Source organism: Lepidochelys kempii, chromosome 1, assembly GCF_965140265.1.
Source record: "Lepidochelys kempii isolate rLepKem1 chromosome 1, rLepKem1.hap2, whole genome shotgun sequence".
Lineage (NCBI taxonomy): Eukaryota > Metazoa > Chordata > Testudines > Cheloniidae > Lepidochelys > Lepidochelys kempii.
The window spans coordinates 326,534,510-326,550,737 of NC_133256.1; the positions used below are offsets into that span (position 1 = coordinate 326,534,510).

Below are 16,228 nucleotides of genomic sequence, written 5' to 3' on the forward strand. Positions count from 1 at the left end.
CATATCTTTTACTTCTCCACAATATTCACTAAGGGCTCTATTGTGCTAATATGTATCAGGAACAGTGTAGCACCACCCCAATCAGAACTCAGAGAGGCACCCATGAAGACAGTGCCTGGCATACACCTAGTTAGCCTTGTTAGCTAATGGAGTGAGGGGGAAGAGGTAGACACGATGGTCCCACAGGCTCCCTGAACTTCCCTCTGTATCCTTTGGAGAGGCTAACCCTGAACAGCCCTGCCACTGCCTGCTTGCAAGGACTATTCTTGTGCCCAGGGCCCAGTACAGTCTTGGTATATGTCCTCTGTGTTTGCACAGCACCAAACATGATGGAGCCCTGAACCTGACAGAGACCTTTGGCTCTAACCAGGATGTAAATACTAAATAATAACAATGTACCGATTTCTACCAGAAACATGAAATCGAACACTGAAAAAAGCAGAACACTTCCATGTGAATAGGGTGTAAGATGCACAGATACAAACACCACTTGTGGCATAACATAGTTTTTATTAAAATTTATTTCAATAAACTGATAAAAATAGTTACTTAGGCTTTTCTGTCAAGGCATTGATCTTCAGCATGGCCTATCTGATCAAATGGTTCTTATACATTATTCCATTGGGCCTTGTGTTCTTTTGTTTCAGATCTTAGTTTAATAATAACTAGGTGTAATTGTTTTCATAATTATGGGAATTTAATGTGATTTACTTCTAAATAACATGTGCTTCAGTTATTTTGTTTCTCAAATATGTATTGTAAAGGGGGAACTTGTGATTCTGGAGAAGCCCATGAAAATGATGTCCTCCTCTATGCAAAGATAGAAGGAAGGAAAGAGCACATAGCTCTTGATACACTGACCTATGCTTCTTATAAGGTAGGTGTTATAGTCAAAGATAGACAGACGACCTACATTTTTAAGCCAATTTGACCATGCTGAGTATGGCATTCCGCTGGGGTAATTCAACAAGAGCTTTTCAAGCAACTAACATGTACAGATCACACTGTTAGAAAGCATCTGAGCATCAAAATTCTGCAATGCCCACTACTTAGCTCATTTAATGCCAGGATAATAGACTAAAAAGAAGGTAGCAGATAAAGAGGTTGGAAGCTTATAATTATTATAGCTATTTTTGAGCATGAGAGCATGCAGCAGTTAGACTGGGGGAATGGGAGTGTCAATAAAGGAGAGGTTTGTGGTGTCCGTGTGATCAGGTAAGCAGTCGGGTAGGCATGGTCAGTTTGTGAAGCTAGCACTGGGCAATAATTTTGCAGTCCTACTGTGACAGCGGATGTATCCTTTAAAAAGAGTGTGCTGTTTTTGTTGTCTCAGAAAATATGGGGCTTTCATACACAATTCCAAAGAGTTCTCTATTGTGAAAGGAACACCAGAAAAGTTCACCTGGGTTTTATCAAGCTTATACAACACCAGTCAAAATATGAGAAGTCTAGATGAAATTTAAAATTAGAGCTGAACGAATAATGGATTTTTCGGTTGTCTGGCAATTGTGTGACCTTGCAGTCTCCTTTTTGATTGTTTAGCACAAGTAGACAGACTCCCTGGAATGATGACACAGGCATGAGCTCAATAAACAACAGACAATGTATTTATTACTAAAAAAGGATACAGAGACAGCTCCATTCCTGTCGCTGGAAAACACTTTTGCCTTCTCACCCAGACAGCAATATTCACTCCTCAATTTCTTCTCAGGATTGCTTCCTGAATCAGGGGTCCTTCCTGCTATGAAGGGCATACCATTTAGGGGCTGTCTGTGGATGTGCTATACAGAGCCCTAGCCAGCACGGTAACTGGTACAATATTTGTATTGTGCTGTCTAGAAGGAAGAAGAAAAGACAGGGGTTACATATATACATATGCACACAACATTGTTACAAACTAAACTACAGCATGTTTATACATTACATTACATAGAGAATATTGTATTAAAGGTATAGTCTACTTTTAAAACATTTCTACACTTTTATCACTTTCTTTTGTTAACACCTAAGATTACTATAATGGTAAAATTGAGAGAAAAAATATTTCTTTTTTTCAGTCTGTTTACTTTATGTATTTGAAAGCACTTTGTGCTGAGTCCGTTTTGTTGTTTCACTGTAGTAAAGTTTCTCCTGTTTTTTGCATGGCAATAGGAAAGAACCTACTTTTAAAAAAAGGAAATTATTATTGTAAAAGAGTAGAAAATAATAGGGGGACTCAGAGGCAGGGGTAGTATCTACAACTACATCTGACATGCTTTTTTTCAAATGGACTACATTTACAGCTGAAAGTGTCCCTTTAATATATTAAAAAAGACTAGTCATATAGCTCCAGACACATGAGCTAAATTTCATCAAAAGAACATTTCCTTATATTTCAAACGTGATATCTGCTCCAAATTATTCCATTCTATTTAAACCAGCGGTGCACTTCCATTGCATTTGCTAATGTGAACTGGAAGAGTTGAGAGGTAATACCCGTTTCTAACGCACCATCACTGCTAAACAATCAAGCTTAATTAGTATTTTTCAGAACACAGAAGACATGGTCCCTTCAAGGTGTTTACAGTCAAATACCCTGATCATTGTAGGAGCTGAGCATCCCTGATTTCCAGGGTAGTGATGGCCATGCAGTGAGTTAAATGAATTTTTGTCTAGATTCTTTTGTAGGGAGAGGGTTAATTTAATAGTCAACGTGAAAGAAGCAATGTGGATAATGGGCTAGTATTGTTTGGCCCCTTTGAAATTATTGCTGCTATTTTGTAAACAGTACTTTTCTGTGTAATTTTTTATATAAATCTAATTAATTTAATTTCTGTTGAAGGTTCCATCTTTGGCTTCTGTTGTCATTAGTCCGGAGCTGCAGACTCCTGCGACCAAGTTCTGTCTTAAGCAAAAGAATCATCAAGGGCATAACAAGAATGTCTGGGCTGTTGATTACTTCCATGTCCTGCCGGTACTCCCCAACACCATAACTCACATGATCCAGTTTTCCATTAATCTGGGCTGTGGAACTCATCAACCTGGTAACAGGTACAACAGGCTAGATTTATCTTGCAACTAACCTGCTTTCTTATACTTTTTATATTATAGCATCTCTAAAATGATTTGGGTATTTTCCCAGAAAGAAAGAAGGCAATTAAAAACAACAAATGTAAACAGGTTTGAGGCTTGCATGCAGCATCTCACCTAGCACCAGTCCAGTCTTGTTCTCCTTGAAGCCAGCAGTTAATGGTTATTGACTTCAGGAGGAAGGACAACCATATGCTTAAGGCACTGGACTGGTTCTCAGGAGATGTGCGGTCACTTCCTGGCTCTGCAGTAGATACATTGTGTGACTATGGGCAAACCACTTAGGGCTTGATCCTGTACCAGTTGAAAGTCAATGGCAAAGCTGTCATTGATTTCACCAGTCACAGGGTGAGGGCTCAGTTTCTATTCTGTACAAAGGAGATATTATTGTCTCCCTACCTCACTGTTCAAATCATGCAGTTCTTATTCAGGTCATATTCTGACACAACTCCAGTGATATTAATATGACTTTTGCTGAACTAAGCATTAAGGACTACAGGATTTGGCTCTTCATGCTTTGTTGGGTGAAGATATTGGGTGCAGGCAAGAACCTTCTTGTATCTTATAAAAAGAAATGTCAGTACATCATGGATTTCTCAAGGGATCAAGGTGTGGAAAAGAATAGTTTTCAAAATAGTTTTCAAAATAGGCTTGCACACACTCCGTGCGGAAGAAGGAGCAATGATGTATGAGTGTGCTATTGGCAGCCCCGTTTACTAATCTTCCATAGATTATTGCTGCCAATAACATGAATAATCCACACCGGAATGGTGCAAAGGGTCCATTGTCAGATCAGAGCTGTGTGGGCATAAACATGAGGACCTCACATCTAGGCCCAACTCTAGAACATTCCCCTCCGGCTTTTCTTCTAGAGGGGCTGCAAAGAGGTTTCTCCATGGAATCAGGGGTGGAACTTGGATAGAGAAAGGAGGCCAACCACTGCTCCATGTTTCTACTGCTTTGGGTGGATTTTCTGGTGGTCATCTACATGCAATGACTGCTAGAATTTGTCCTGTCATATTTAATGGGTTATATTAGCAGTTGTAAGTATTTTAACCATATGTACCCAGCAATTTGAGAGCTAAATTTAAAATGATCCTTTAAAGGAAAGTTTTCTTTTAAAAATCATCATATTTATTATTACATCTGTATCACAAATTTTCTAGTGGAATTTTTTTGTTGTGTTTTTTATATGTTTTCAGATTAATTTTCTTCCCACTCACATAGCATTTCTAAGACAGGAATGAGCTCCTTCACAATAAAAGAAACACTAGGTCTTCATAAGCCTGATTTGCATTTCACAAATAATTGGGAAGTGCAGATCTCCGGGCCTACAGTATTATTCATAATGTTTTTCATTACTGGGAATGCAAGAGAATATGTGATGTGAATACAGCCCTCCAAAGTATCAGTATAGGTAAATCTGAAATGAATTGGCTGAAACCTCATAAACCATTTTAATATATGTTTATAATATCATGGCAATAGATGTATGGTAAGACACTCTTTAAATAAAATCATATTCTCAGTAAATTATTCTGAAATAGAAAAGTCATAGCCCAGCAATGTGGTGTCAGGATGATGAACTGTGACTTTTTTAATCCTTCATTTGTATTATTTAAAATAGAGTGTTAGAAACAAGTTATGCTTAGTAAATTACTCTACGTGAATATTTCAATAAAGCAGCAAATCTCTAAAAAATGCTTTCTACATTACTTGTTGAAGGTTCACAGAATGTTAGAAATCTACACCCATTCTTGGAGTCATGTATTATAAACACTTTATTTTAAATAATAAACTGCAGTGAAATCATGCAAGGGTGGGGGGAACATTCTATCAGGAGCTTCATGGTTGCTGAAGTCCTCAATGAACATTTGTGGATATATTACAGGGAATGACACTGCATTGCCAGGAGATTGACTAGATCATCTAACACAGTGATACTGAGACTGAGGCTCGGGAGCCACAAGTGGCTCTTTAATGTGCCTCCTGCGGCTCTTCGCAGCACATGATATTAAAACGCTGTGTGATTTAATTATAAACCAATCTAAGTTATTAACCAATCAGGATACTTTTCCTATGTTATTAGCCAATTGTAGAATACATGGTCAGTCATTTTGCTGTGAGAATAACATATATATATATAGGTAAATGAAACAATGAATTCATACTACTGTGGCTCTTTTGGATAATGTAGATCTCTAATTTGGCTCCTGAACCACTGAGGTCTGAATATCACTGATCTAATGGGTCTTCTCCTTGTCTGATTTCCATCTGTGTGTATTCACTGGTACATTTCAGCTGCTATGTGCAGCTTTGGAGAGACATAGTTTATGGCTCTGTTGTGTCACTAGAGCAGCTCTAAACCTCTAGGGTGCTGACTCCAGGTGAGCATTACCTGCTCTGTCAGTCATGTGATACCAGTTGGGTAATGCTGTTCTCAGGGATGGCTGTAGTGACGCCTCTCCATCCAGCTGCTGTGTAGATAGACAGATGCACTGAGCAGTCCCCCCACTCCCTAATGCAAGACATTGGTTATTCCTTTTATGACTGGCATTCAGTCATTTGGGGAAAGACTCTATGACAGTTGGATCTGATAACTATCAGAGACTGAAAAGAAAAAAGCATTAGGTGAATGACTAATATTGTCTCCCCTATCTTCTAAATATATGCCTATCTGGTGATTGACAGTAGCAGAGGCCTTGCCCACACTGGATATTTTTAAAAAATAGAAAGAAGGAAAACCAGTCAGTCTATTCAACAGTGAGACAACCCATTGGAGTTAGTCCAACCCTAAGGCTACTGCCAATCATAGAATCATAGAATATCAGGGTTGGAAGGGACCTCAGGAGGTCATCTAGTCCAACCACCTGCTCAAAGCAGGACCAATCCCCAACTAAATCATCCCAGCCAGGGCTTTGTCAAGCCTGACCTTAAAAACTTCTAAGGAAGGAGATTCTACCACCTCCCTAGGTAACGCATTCCAGTGTTTCACCACCCTCCTCATGAAAAAGTTTTTCATAATATCCAACCTAAACCTCCCCCACGGCAACTTGAGACCATTACTCCTTGTTCTGTCATCTGCTACCACTGAGAACAGTCTAGATCCATCCACTTTGGAACCCTCTTTCAGGTAGTTGAAAGCAGCTATCAAATCCGCCCTCATTCTTCACTACTCCCATGAGCAGTGTAGCCTCAGGTGGAGATGGAGGGACAGATCAAAGACAAGAGGTTTCCTCAACAAGAGCACAGCTGAAATATCCCAATACCTGGGTGGGGGGGAACGATGAGGGGTGTTATCTCCCAGAGGTGTATGGAAACATCCTTTCCTCTGACAGGTTTGCCTGCTTTAGAGCTAGTATCCACAGCCTTATGCAGAATGCATGGATTGGAGAGTCCTGGATATTTTGAGCTATATAGGGTTTTATATAATTTCCAAGTCAAAGCACCTGGGGAGGGATAGCTCAGTGGTTTGAGCATTGGCCTGCTAAACCCAGGGTTGTGAGTTCAATCCTTGAGGAGGCTGTTTAGGGATCTGGAGCAAAAATTGGGGATTGGTCCTGCTTCAAGCAGGGGGTTGGACTAGATGACCTCCTGAGGTCCCTTCCAACCCTAACCTTCTATGAATCTATTGTATGCCAAAAATATTTCAATAGTGCTGTGCTACATGCTTGGGCAGTCAATCACTTGACCTTTTAGTCCAGATAGCTCTGAGTGAAGGAAATATAAATAACATAACTCATTTGCTTTCTCAATCTAGTGACTCTCCCAAGGAAATAATTCATAAAATCTATTAGCAGTCAGATCAGTCAGACTCTCCTTCTTAATATTTTTCTTCAATACTGCACTCTGACTGGTTTTTACTAATAGGTAATACTTCTGGGGGAATTCTGCACAAAAAAATTAAAAATTCTGCACATAATATTTTAAAATTCTGCAAATTTTATTTGACAAAAATAACACTACATAATCATGCCAGTTTCAATTATTTTGGTAATTTATTTCAAAATACCTGTCAATGAGTATGTGTGTAGAAATATAGACACACAAAAATTCCCCCAGAAGTAGAGAGTTAAAGAAACCCCTCTGACAACCCAGTTCCTGTTTCTCTGCCTCTTCCCCCCACAAAAAACCAACCCATGGTCCCCCCAGCCAATACACCCAAACACCCTACCCTCCAGAGCTCAGCCACAGGGTCGCCCCCAGCCCAAACACACATCCCCTTCCCTTCAGAGCCCAGGGATCCAGAGGGAGAAACAGCCTGATGCTCGGTCACAGGCTTGTGTGAAGTTTCCTGTGCACCACCCTCTCCTTCCCTCAGGGCATGCTGGGAACTACAGCTGCCAGAAACCCTCTAGCTCCCTCCCCCTCCCCTCAGCAGTGTCTTCTATGTGCAAACTGTACTCTGCTAGGTCCAGTGGACCCTAATGGCAGCCAGCAGCACTGCAGCCCATTTCTGGGAGGGAAAGGAAATTCTGCACAAAAAACATTAATTTCTGCAAAATTCTGCATTGCACAGTGGTGCAGAATTCAACCAGGAATATTGTAAGAGTAACATCAATCCCATTTAAATACAACATAAAAATAAACGTGTAATGGCCAAATAAGGACTGCAATAATTGCTTTCACCTCTATCAGTTAAAGGAGTTCTTATATGGTTTATGTTTTGTTGTCTTTAAAATACTGAGCTTGCTTCATGTTTGCATTTACAGTGTTTTGTCCACAAAGGCATTTCATATTTCAACATCAGAGGTATCAATTATTTAGCAACCAATGAGTTTTAAAGCTTTTATATGTTGGTGCTACAAATGCTGATGTATTACATTTAGTCTGAGGTGAATACTCTGTTTGTTTGTGTTGTTAGTGTCTACTTGGAGTTTTCAACCAATCATGGCCGTTCCTGGTCCTTACTTCACACTGAGTGTTTGCCTGAGATATGTGCTGGGTCTCATCTTCCTCACAGCACCATCTATGCCTCTGAAAACTACAGTGGGTAAGAGAGTTCTGTGCAAAACTAGCAGAGATTCAAGACTACAAAAGGAAGTTAATCCTTTGTGACACTGGAAAGCAGTGAAGAAAGTGTCCCCATGCAACCTTTCATTTCTGATTAACTGGAGACAACAAGCAAAGGAACTGGTTTTTCTGGCTGCCCAGAAGTGAAAAGTTATGTACCTCAGATTGTTTTTGTTGTATAGCAATATTGCTAGAGGAAAAAATACATACAAACATACATACATACACACACAAAATGAGGCAAAATTTACTTGACTTTTTGTTTTGATTAATCTATTAAATTATAATAACAAAGGACTCTTCCACCTATGGCCATGTTTTACATGATCCTCATCTTTTAGTAATTTGGAATGATGACATTTGGAATACAATGGAATACCTCTGGATTTCACTAGCCAAAAATTGTGATTATAAATATTTTGTTGGGTAGAACAGCATATAGAGGTTCAGCAAGAAAAAAATAGCCATTGACTGGCAAAATGTGCTAATCATGCATTAATCTAACAGAAGAAAAATAAAGGGCCAGATCCTGTTCCCAATTAAGTATGCTTGATGCTACTCTGCCAGTGCAACGTGGACTTAAGTTACCATCTGTGGATTCCTCTTGCATAGGGCAATCCCATGATGGCACAGAGCTGACATAACTGCTGTATCCCATCTTCCTTGTAGCCCTCAGAATAGAGGACAAGTCAGAGGCATGACCGTGGAAGGGAACATAGTTGGAGTGCCTTGATGGCCATTACAATTGATCATAGTTTACAGCAGACATGAGATGCTCAGATAATTATAAGGATGACAGCCATACAACTGTCTAGACGGGTAGAAGTTGCACTAGTGGCCAGAGCCATCCGCTGCCTGCCCACCTCAGGATTGGGTGGCTGTAACAGTGGCAAATAGCAGCCTTTATCTCCTCTTCAGGTCCTGCTCCAAGAGGAGTTCAGCCAGATCCAAAGGCTTAACTCTATATGTAACTTTAGAGAGGTCCACTGTCAGGGAAAGGTTCATTATACTAAGCAGTTCAAGGGCAGTATTAACTTTGATCATTTGAATAGAAATGACAGCATATTTTTGTTTGTTTCATTTTAAATGCTTTAAATAACATAGGTAATGTATTAAATGTAATGTACTGAAATGCCATGGGCCAAATTCTTCTTTGGGCAGCTGTGGAGTGGGAAAGCGATTGGGGCAGTAGCCTGGGACTTGGAATTAGCGATTAAAGATTTTTAATCTATCAGAGAAAGATTAATCTTTAATCTATCAGATTAATTATTAATTAATGATAGATTAATTATTAATCTATTAATAATTAATAGATATTAGATAATTATCTAATATCTAATAGATATTAGATAATTAATATCTAATATTAGATATAATATATAATATATTATAATATAATAATATATATTATATAATATATAATATATTATATAATATCTAATAGATATTAGATAATTATTAATCTATTATCTATTCATAATTAATTAATTATTAATCTATTAATAATTATTATCATTATTAATTAATGATAGATTAAAGATTAATCTTTAATCTATCAGAGAAAGTTATAACACAATCCAATAAATGAAAGTTGAAGCTACACAATTTCAGACTAGAAATGAGGTATACATTTTCCATGGTGAAAGTAATTAACCACTGGACCAATTGACTAGAGTTATGGTGGATTCTCCATCACTGACAATTTTTAAATCAAGATGTTTTTCTAAAAAGAAGGAATTGTTTTGGGGAAGTTCTATGGTCTGTGTTATACAGGAGGTCAGACTAGATGATCACAGTGGTCCCATCTGGCCTTGGAACCTATGAATCATTTACAGCATATAAATCTGTAGTAACTGCATTTACTTGTGAAAGCAGTATTTAGGCCCATATAAGTATAAAGTTCTTAAAACTCTTCAGTGTAAAATAAATGTCAGCAATGTATACTAATATTTAACAACTACCGTTTAAAAATGTGAGAATTTATGTGTGAAATGTATTTCAGGTGGAACCGAATAACTATTCCCCTTCCCAGTGCAGCATTAACCAGAAATACCAGGATTCGATGGAGACAAACAGGACCAATCCATGGAAATATGTGGGCAATTGATAATAGTTAGTATTCATACCTGTTATCATCATGTACCATTCAGGTACAATTTCCATACACAGTTCCCAATAGACACATATTTCCCAATGTCATAAGGCTGGGATTTGCAGATTGTTAAACATCCATTTTATGTGCACTTGATCACCAGTCTTTAATGAAGCTAGAGGGGAATTATATAATCTGAAAAGGCAGTGAAATCAGAAGATAAAATGAAGTATAGAGCTGCAGCAGGCAAAATGTAGATTATCTTTTTTTTTTAATTGAAAGCTTTCTAAAAGTAAAATATTCGTGATGAGGGGCTAATATAATATTTCTTCTGGCTGCTTAGATCCAGTTAACATAAGTAGGTACTACATTGTGCTATTAAGGATGTGTACTGAACTTCCCTAAGTAACAACTGCAACATCTGGGATATATTATACCTGCTAGACACAGAAGACTAATAAAGAAACCCTGCCACCAGCACATGGAAGACAGCTTTTGCATTGTGTACAGTATTTGATAGGGAGAAGTACCTTCGATGATAGTACGTTTCTCTATTTCCATTTTGGAGGCTTATTTTTACCTAAATTATTTTCTAATACCTATAAATCTTTTGGTTTAATTGTGCATTTATTTTGAAAAAAGCAAGGCAACAATAGGAGTCTTGCACTGAGTCACGCGGTATTAAATCTTACAGTCATGGAAAGGCAGGCTCAGTCAGGATAGGAATATTCAAAACACAAACAAGTACTTTGTGAATGCAAGAATTGTATATCCCTGGATTTATGCCTCATATATAACAATGACCATATATAAGGATGATACTGAGAGGGCCACAGCTAATTAAAAGAAATACATTCTGCTACAAACCAAGGTGCAGATATGTTTGTGGAGCACAGGAATTGTTCTGCTAGGTATGTAGGTAAAAATGCATTATATTATGAATGCATATTTTATAGTCTGAAACTTCTGGCTAAATTGTTGGGTGCCACAATTCCTAAGATGCTTTGACATGATATTAGGGAACAGCAAGATACAACACATTTTAATTTTAAGCAAGCTGTGCTCCCAATATCATTACATTTTAAGTTTTACAAAGAAGCCCTTTGACATTTTGAAAACAGAAAAGCCTTTAAAAACTGCCAGGATATTGAAATGTAAAAATAAAATATTGAGCTAATGAAGTAGTTAATTTCCATCACTTTTTTGGTAATGCTATTTCCTTATTCCCATTAGTGTGATTTAGTATCATCTCAATATTCCCAAGGCAGTATTAATTCTTGTCTTGAATATAGTGACATTATGTCAAAAATTAAGCAAAATGAAGGGTAAGTCAAAACACTGATGTCTATGAAAAGTGAGTTACTATATAAGGAAATGCAAAATGTAGCTGTCAGTGCAAGTTTCTGGAAACAACAGAATGATGCAGTCAATGCAAGTCTACAGAAATTTTACAATAGGAAGAAAAATACAGGGTTTGGATTGTTAATTCAAAAATATTATTATCCCTCAGTATTACATCATGGGGATTTTTCTTCTTTTAAAAAAACAGCCTTCACAGCATATAAGACCTTTAAGTATAAAAAGGGGAAAGCTCCTGTCTAAAATTTATCTCCATGAGTCACCAATAAATCCTGATCATTAACTAACTCCATAGGTTTGGGTAGTCAGGAGTCTTGAATTCCTGCAGTTCTCTTTTGACTGTCCTTAAACTTCTTGCAGTGCCAAAGAGTGCTGTCTTCTGGAGGACAATGACTGTGATATCTTCCACTCCTAATGTGTTCTTGAGCTGCTCATCCATACCCTTAGGGATTGCTCCAAATGTTTCACGGATCATAGAATCATAGAATCATAGAATATCAGGGTTGGAAGGGACCCCAGAAGGTCATCTAGTCCAACCCCCTGCTCAAAGCAGGACCAATTCCCAGTTAAATCATCCCAGCCAGGGCTTTGTCAAGCCTGACCTTAAAAACCTCTAAGGAAGGAGATTCTACCACCTCCCTAGGTAACGCATTCCAGTGTTTCACCACCCTCCTAGTGAAAAAGTTTTTCTTAATATCCAATCTAAACCTCCCCCCCTGCAACTTGAGACCATTACTCCTCGTTCTGTCATCTGCTACCATTGAGAACAGTCTAGAGCCATCCTCTTTGGAACCCCCTTTCAGGTAGTTGAAAGCAGCTATCAAATCCCCCCTCATTCTTCTCTTCTGCAGACTAAACAATCCCAGCTCCCTCAGCCTCTCCTCATAAGTCATGTGTTCTAGACCCCTAATCATTTTTGTTGCCCTTCGCTGGACTCTCTCCAATTTATCCACATCCTTCTTGTAGTGTGGGGCCCAAAACTGGACACAGTACTCCAGATGAGGCCTCACCAATGTCGAATAGAGGGGAACGATCACATCCCTCGATCTGCTCGCTATGCCCCTACTTACACATCCCAAAATGCCATTGGCCTTCTTGGCAACAAGGGCACACTGCTGACTCATATCCAGCTTCTCATCCACTGTCACCCCTAGGTCCTTTTCCGCAGAACTGCTGCCTAGCCATTCGGTCCCTAGTCTGTAGCGGTGCATTGGATTCTTCCGTCCTAAGTGCAGGACCCTGCACTTATCCTTATTGAACCTCATCAGATTTCTTTTGGCCCAATCCTCCAATTTGTCTAGGTCCTTCTGTATCCTATCCCTCCCCTCCAGCGTATCTACCACTCCTCCCAGTTTAGTATCATCCGCAAATTTGCTGAGAGTGCAATCTACACCATCCTCCAGATCATTTATGAAGATATTGAACAAAACCGGCCCCAGGACCGACCCCTGGGGCACTCCACTTGACACCGGCTGCCAACTAGACATGGAGCCATTGATCACTACCCGTTGAGCCCGACAATCTAGCCAGCTTTCTACCCACCTTATAGTGCATTCATCCAGCCCATACTTCCTTAACTTGCTGACAAGAATACTGTGGGAGACCGTGTCAAAAGCTTTGCTAAAGTCAAGAAACAATACATCCACTGCTTTCCCTTCATCCACAGAACCAGTAATCTCATCATAAAAGGCGATTAGATTAGTCAGGTATGACCTTCCCTTGGTGAATCCATGCTGGCTGTTCCTGATCACTTTCCTCTCATGCAAGTGCTTCAGGATTGATTCTTTGAGGACCTGCTCCATGATTTTTCCAGGGACTGAGGTGAGGCTGACTGGCCTGTAGTTCCCAGGATCCTCCTTCTTCCCTTTTTTAAAGATTGGCACTACATTAGCCTTTTTCCAGTCATCCAGGACTTCCCCCGTTCGTCACGAGTTTTCAAAGATAATGGCCAATGGCTCTGCAATCACAGCCGCCAATTCCTTCAGCACTCTCGGATGCAACTCGTCCGGCCCCATGGACTTGTGCACGTCCAGCTTTTCTAAATAGTCCCTAACCACCTCTATCTCCACAGAGGGCTGGCCATCTCTTCCCCATGTTGTGATGCCCAGCGCAGCAGTCTGGGAGCTGACCTTGTTAGTGAAGACAGAGGCAAAAAAAGCATTGAGTACATTAGCTTTTTCCACATCCTCTGTCACTAGGTTGCCTCCCTCATTCAGTAAGGGGCCCACACTTTCCTTGGCTTTCTTCTTGTTGCCAACATACCTGAAGAAACCCTTCTTGTTACTCTTGACATCTCTTGCTAGCTGCAGCTCCAGGTGCGATTTGGCCCTCCTGATATCATTCCTACATGCCCGAGCAATATTTTTATACTCTTCCCTGGTCATATGTCCAACCTTCCACTTCTTGTAAGCTTCTTTTTTATGTTTAAGATCCGCTAGGATTTCACCATTAAGCCAAGCTGGTCGCCTGCCAAATTTACTATACTTTCGACTCATTGGGATGGTTTGTCCCTGTAACCTGAACAGGGATTCCTTGAAATACAGCCAGCTCTCCTGGACTCTTTTCCCCTTCATGTTAGTCCCCCAGGGGATCCTGGCCATCCGTTCCCTGAGGGAGTCGAAGTCTGCTTTCCTGAAGTCCACGGTCCGTATCCTGCTGCTTACCTTTCTTCCCTGCGTGATCAATGGATCACTTTTGTTCTAGTTTTTCATAATTGTTCCACTTCGTGGCATAGCTCTTCATATTTAACTATCTTCTCTTCTTGTTTCCTTTTTATGTTTGTCTGCTGGCACAGCAATGCCAATTAATGTGGTCTTGTTTGTTTTCTTTTCTACAACCACTATGTCTGGCCTCAAGTATCAGAGGGGTAGCCGTGTTAGTCTGGATCTGTAAAAGCAGCAAAGAGTCCTGTGGCACCTTATAGACTATCAGATGTATTGGAGCATAAGCTTTTGTGGGTGAATACCCACTTTGTTGGATGTTATGTATTCACCCACGAAAGCTTATGCTCCAATACATCTGTTAGTCTGTAAGGTGCCACAGGACTCTTTGCCGCTATGTCTGGCCTGTTGATAATTGTGACAATTGCCAGATCCCGTAAAATCTTCACCTCTTCATTCTCTAGAGCACTTTCAAATCGGTGGGTCATAATTTTGCATGTTTTGTTTAAATCCATATTTTCCACAAACGCTCCAGTTCAGACATTTGGCAATCTCATTGTGTCTCTTCATAAATTCTCTTCCAGTCAGGCTCCTGCAGGCGCTCAACAAAAGTTCCACCATCTCTTCTTTTTCAGAACACATTCTGCAGTTCAGGGAGCAGTTCTGTTGCCCAGTTTTGTTTAGAATGTAATCAACCCTTAATGATTGCTCTTGTGCAGTTGTAATGAGGCTCTCTGTCTCTCTTTTGAGGTATCCCTCTATAAGTCATAAGCTTGTTAATCTTTTATCATTAATGGCTTTGATCTCTCTATCGCATTGATTTCTCTGTAAATCTTTCTAGTCTTTCTCCTTTTTTATGTTTTCTTAGGCTGAATGCATCCTTGTCCAGGACTTGGTATAGCGACCACATGATCTTTTATTTTGGCTGACTGCTCATATTTTTGGATGTTATATTTTTCATTGTCAATTGCTTCTCCCACAGATAGCGGACCTTTTCCTCCATCATGTTGTCTGATGTACATCCTGGCCGTGTCTTGATTGATATCCATTACTCTATGCATTTTCAGGAGCTTTCTTGTTTGGATGTGAAATTTTTCTTCTTCTCTTGATTCCACTTGTTAACTCCGGCAGTGTACCATAATACTGTATCACCCAGTGGCTCAGATCAAATTCCTTGAGATGAGTTGTGTCTTTAGATTAGTTCTTATTCATCTGTAATACTGTTTCCCCACTTCTTCTTTGACTTCCTAATGTTGTAACTCTGTCAATTCCATGAGGTATATGTAGGGGCCATGCTGAGAGGTATCTTGGATAATACCTCATTAACTTGTATGCTATCTGATTGTACCAGTTTGCCCCTCTTTACAGATGTGAATGCACATTTAGCCAAGCCAGCCCATAGCTTTATATCTTCACCAAACTTTTCTACGCATACTATCAATCTCAGTATCTCCTTCTGTGACCATCCATATATTTTCAAATCATCCATGTACTACAAATGGTTAACTGGTTGTTGCTCTTTGCTGATATGATAATCACCATTTATCTCAGGCATCATCCATATCAGAGGCAGCATTGCTACCGTGAACAGCACTGATGATAAGGAGTCCCCTTGAAAGTTTCCTCTTTTAATTTGGACTTCATCAGTGAGAGTCCCTTTCAGGTGGAGTTGAGTGTTCTCATTAACCATAGATTGCTGCAGAAAGGAAATCATCCTTGGATGAATCTTGTGCATTTTCAGTGTCTTGATGATCCACAAATGTGGGAGCCTACTGTGCTTTTTGGGAGGCTATCCGCACCATCTCTAAACTTTTCCTTTCTTTTTTGTTTTGCATATTCTGTGATCCTCCTGCTCAGCTTGAGGTGGTCTTTTGTCCCTTCCATGTTCACTATACAGCCTTTTTGCTCAGGAGGCAGCATTCCATTGTGAGCTAGAATGGCCAGATATTCTTTGCCAAAATTGCTATTAGAAGTTTTCCACATTGTTGGTAAACATGGTACTCGGTCTATAAGTCATATGATCACTCTGACCTTC

At 39.6% G+C, this 16,228-nt stretch overlaps 1 protein-coding gene across 2 annotated transcripts in view; it reads left to right on the forward strand.

Annotated features, from left to right (window-relative positions):
- Positions 1–16,228, forward strand: part of RELN (reelin) — a 449,490-nt gene that overhangs the window by 290,025 nt on the left and 143,237 nt on the right. For both annotated transcript variants that reach the window (XM_073328520.1, XM_073328521.1), the window contains exons 13-16: positions 765–877; positions 2,822–3,030; positions 7,934–8,062; positions 10,085–10,194. In XM_073328520.1, coding sequence (XP_073184621.1) covers positions 765–877; positions 2,822–3,030; positions 7,934–8,062; positions 10,085–10,194 — 561 coding nt within the window. The remainder of the gene's footprint in view (positions 1–764; positions 878–2,821; positions 3,031–7,933; positions 8,063–10,084; positions 10,195–16,228) is intronic.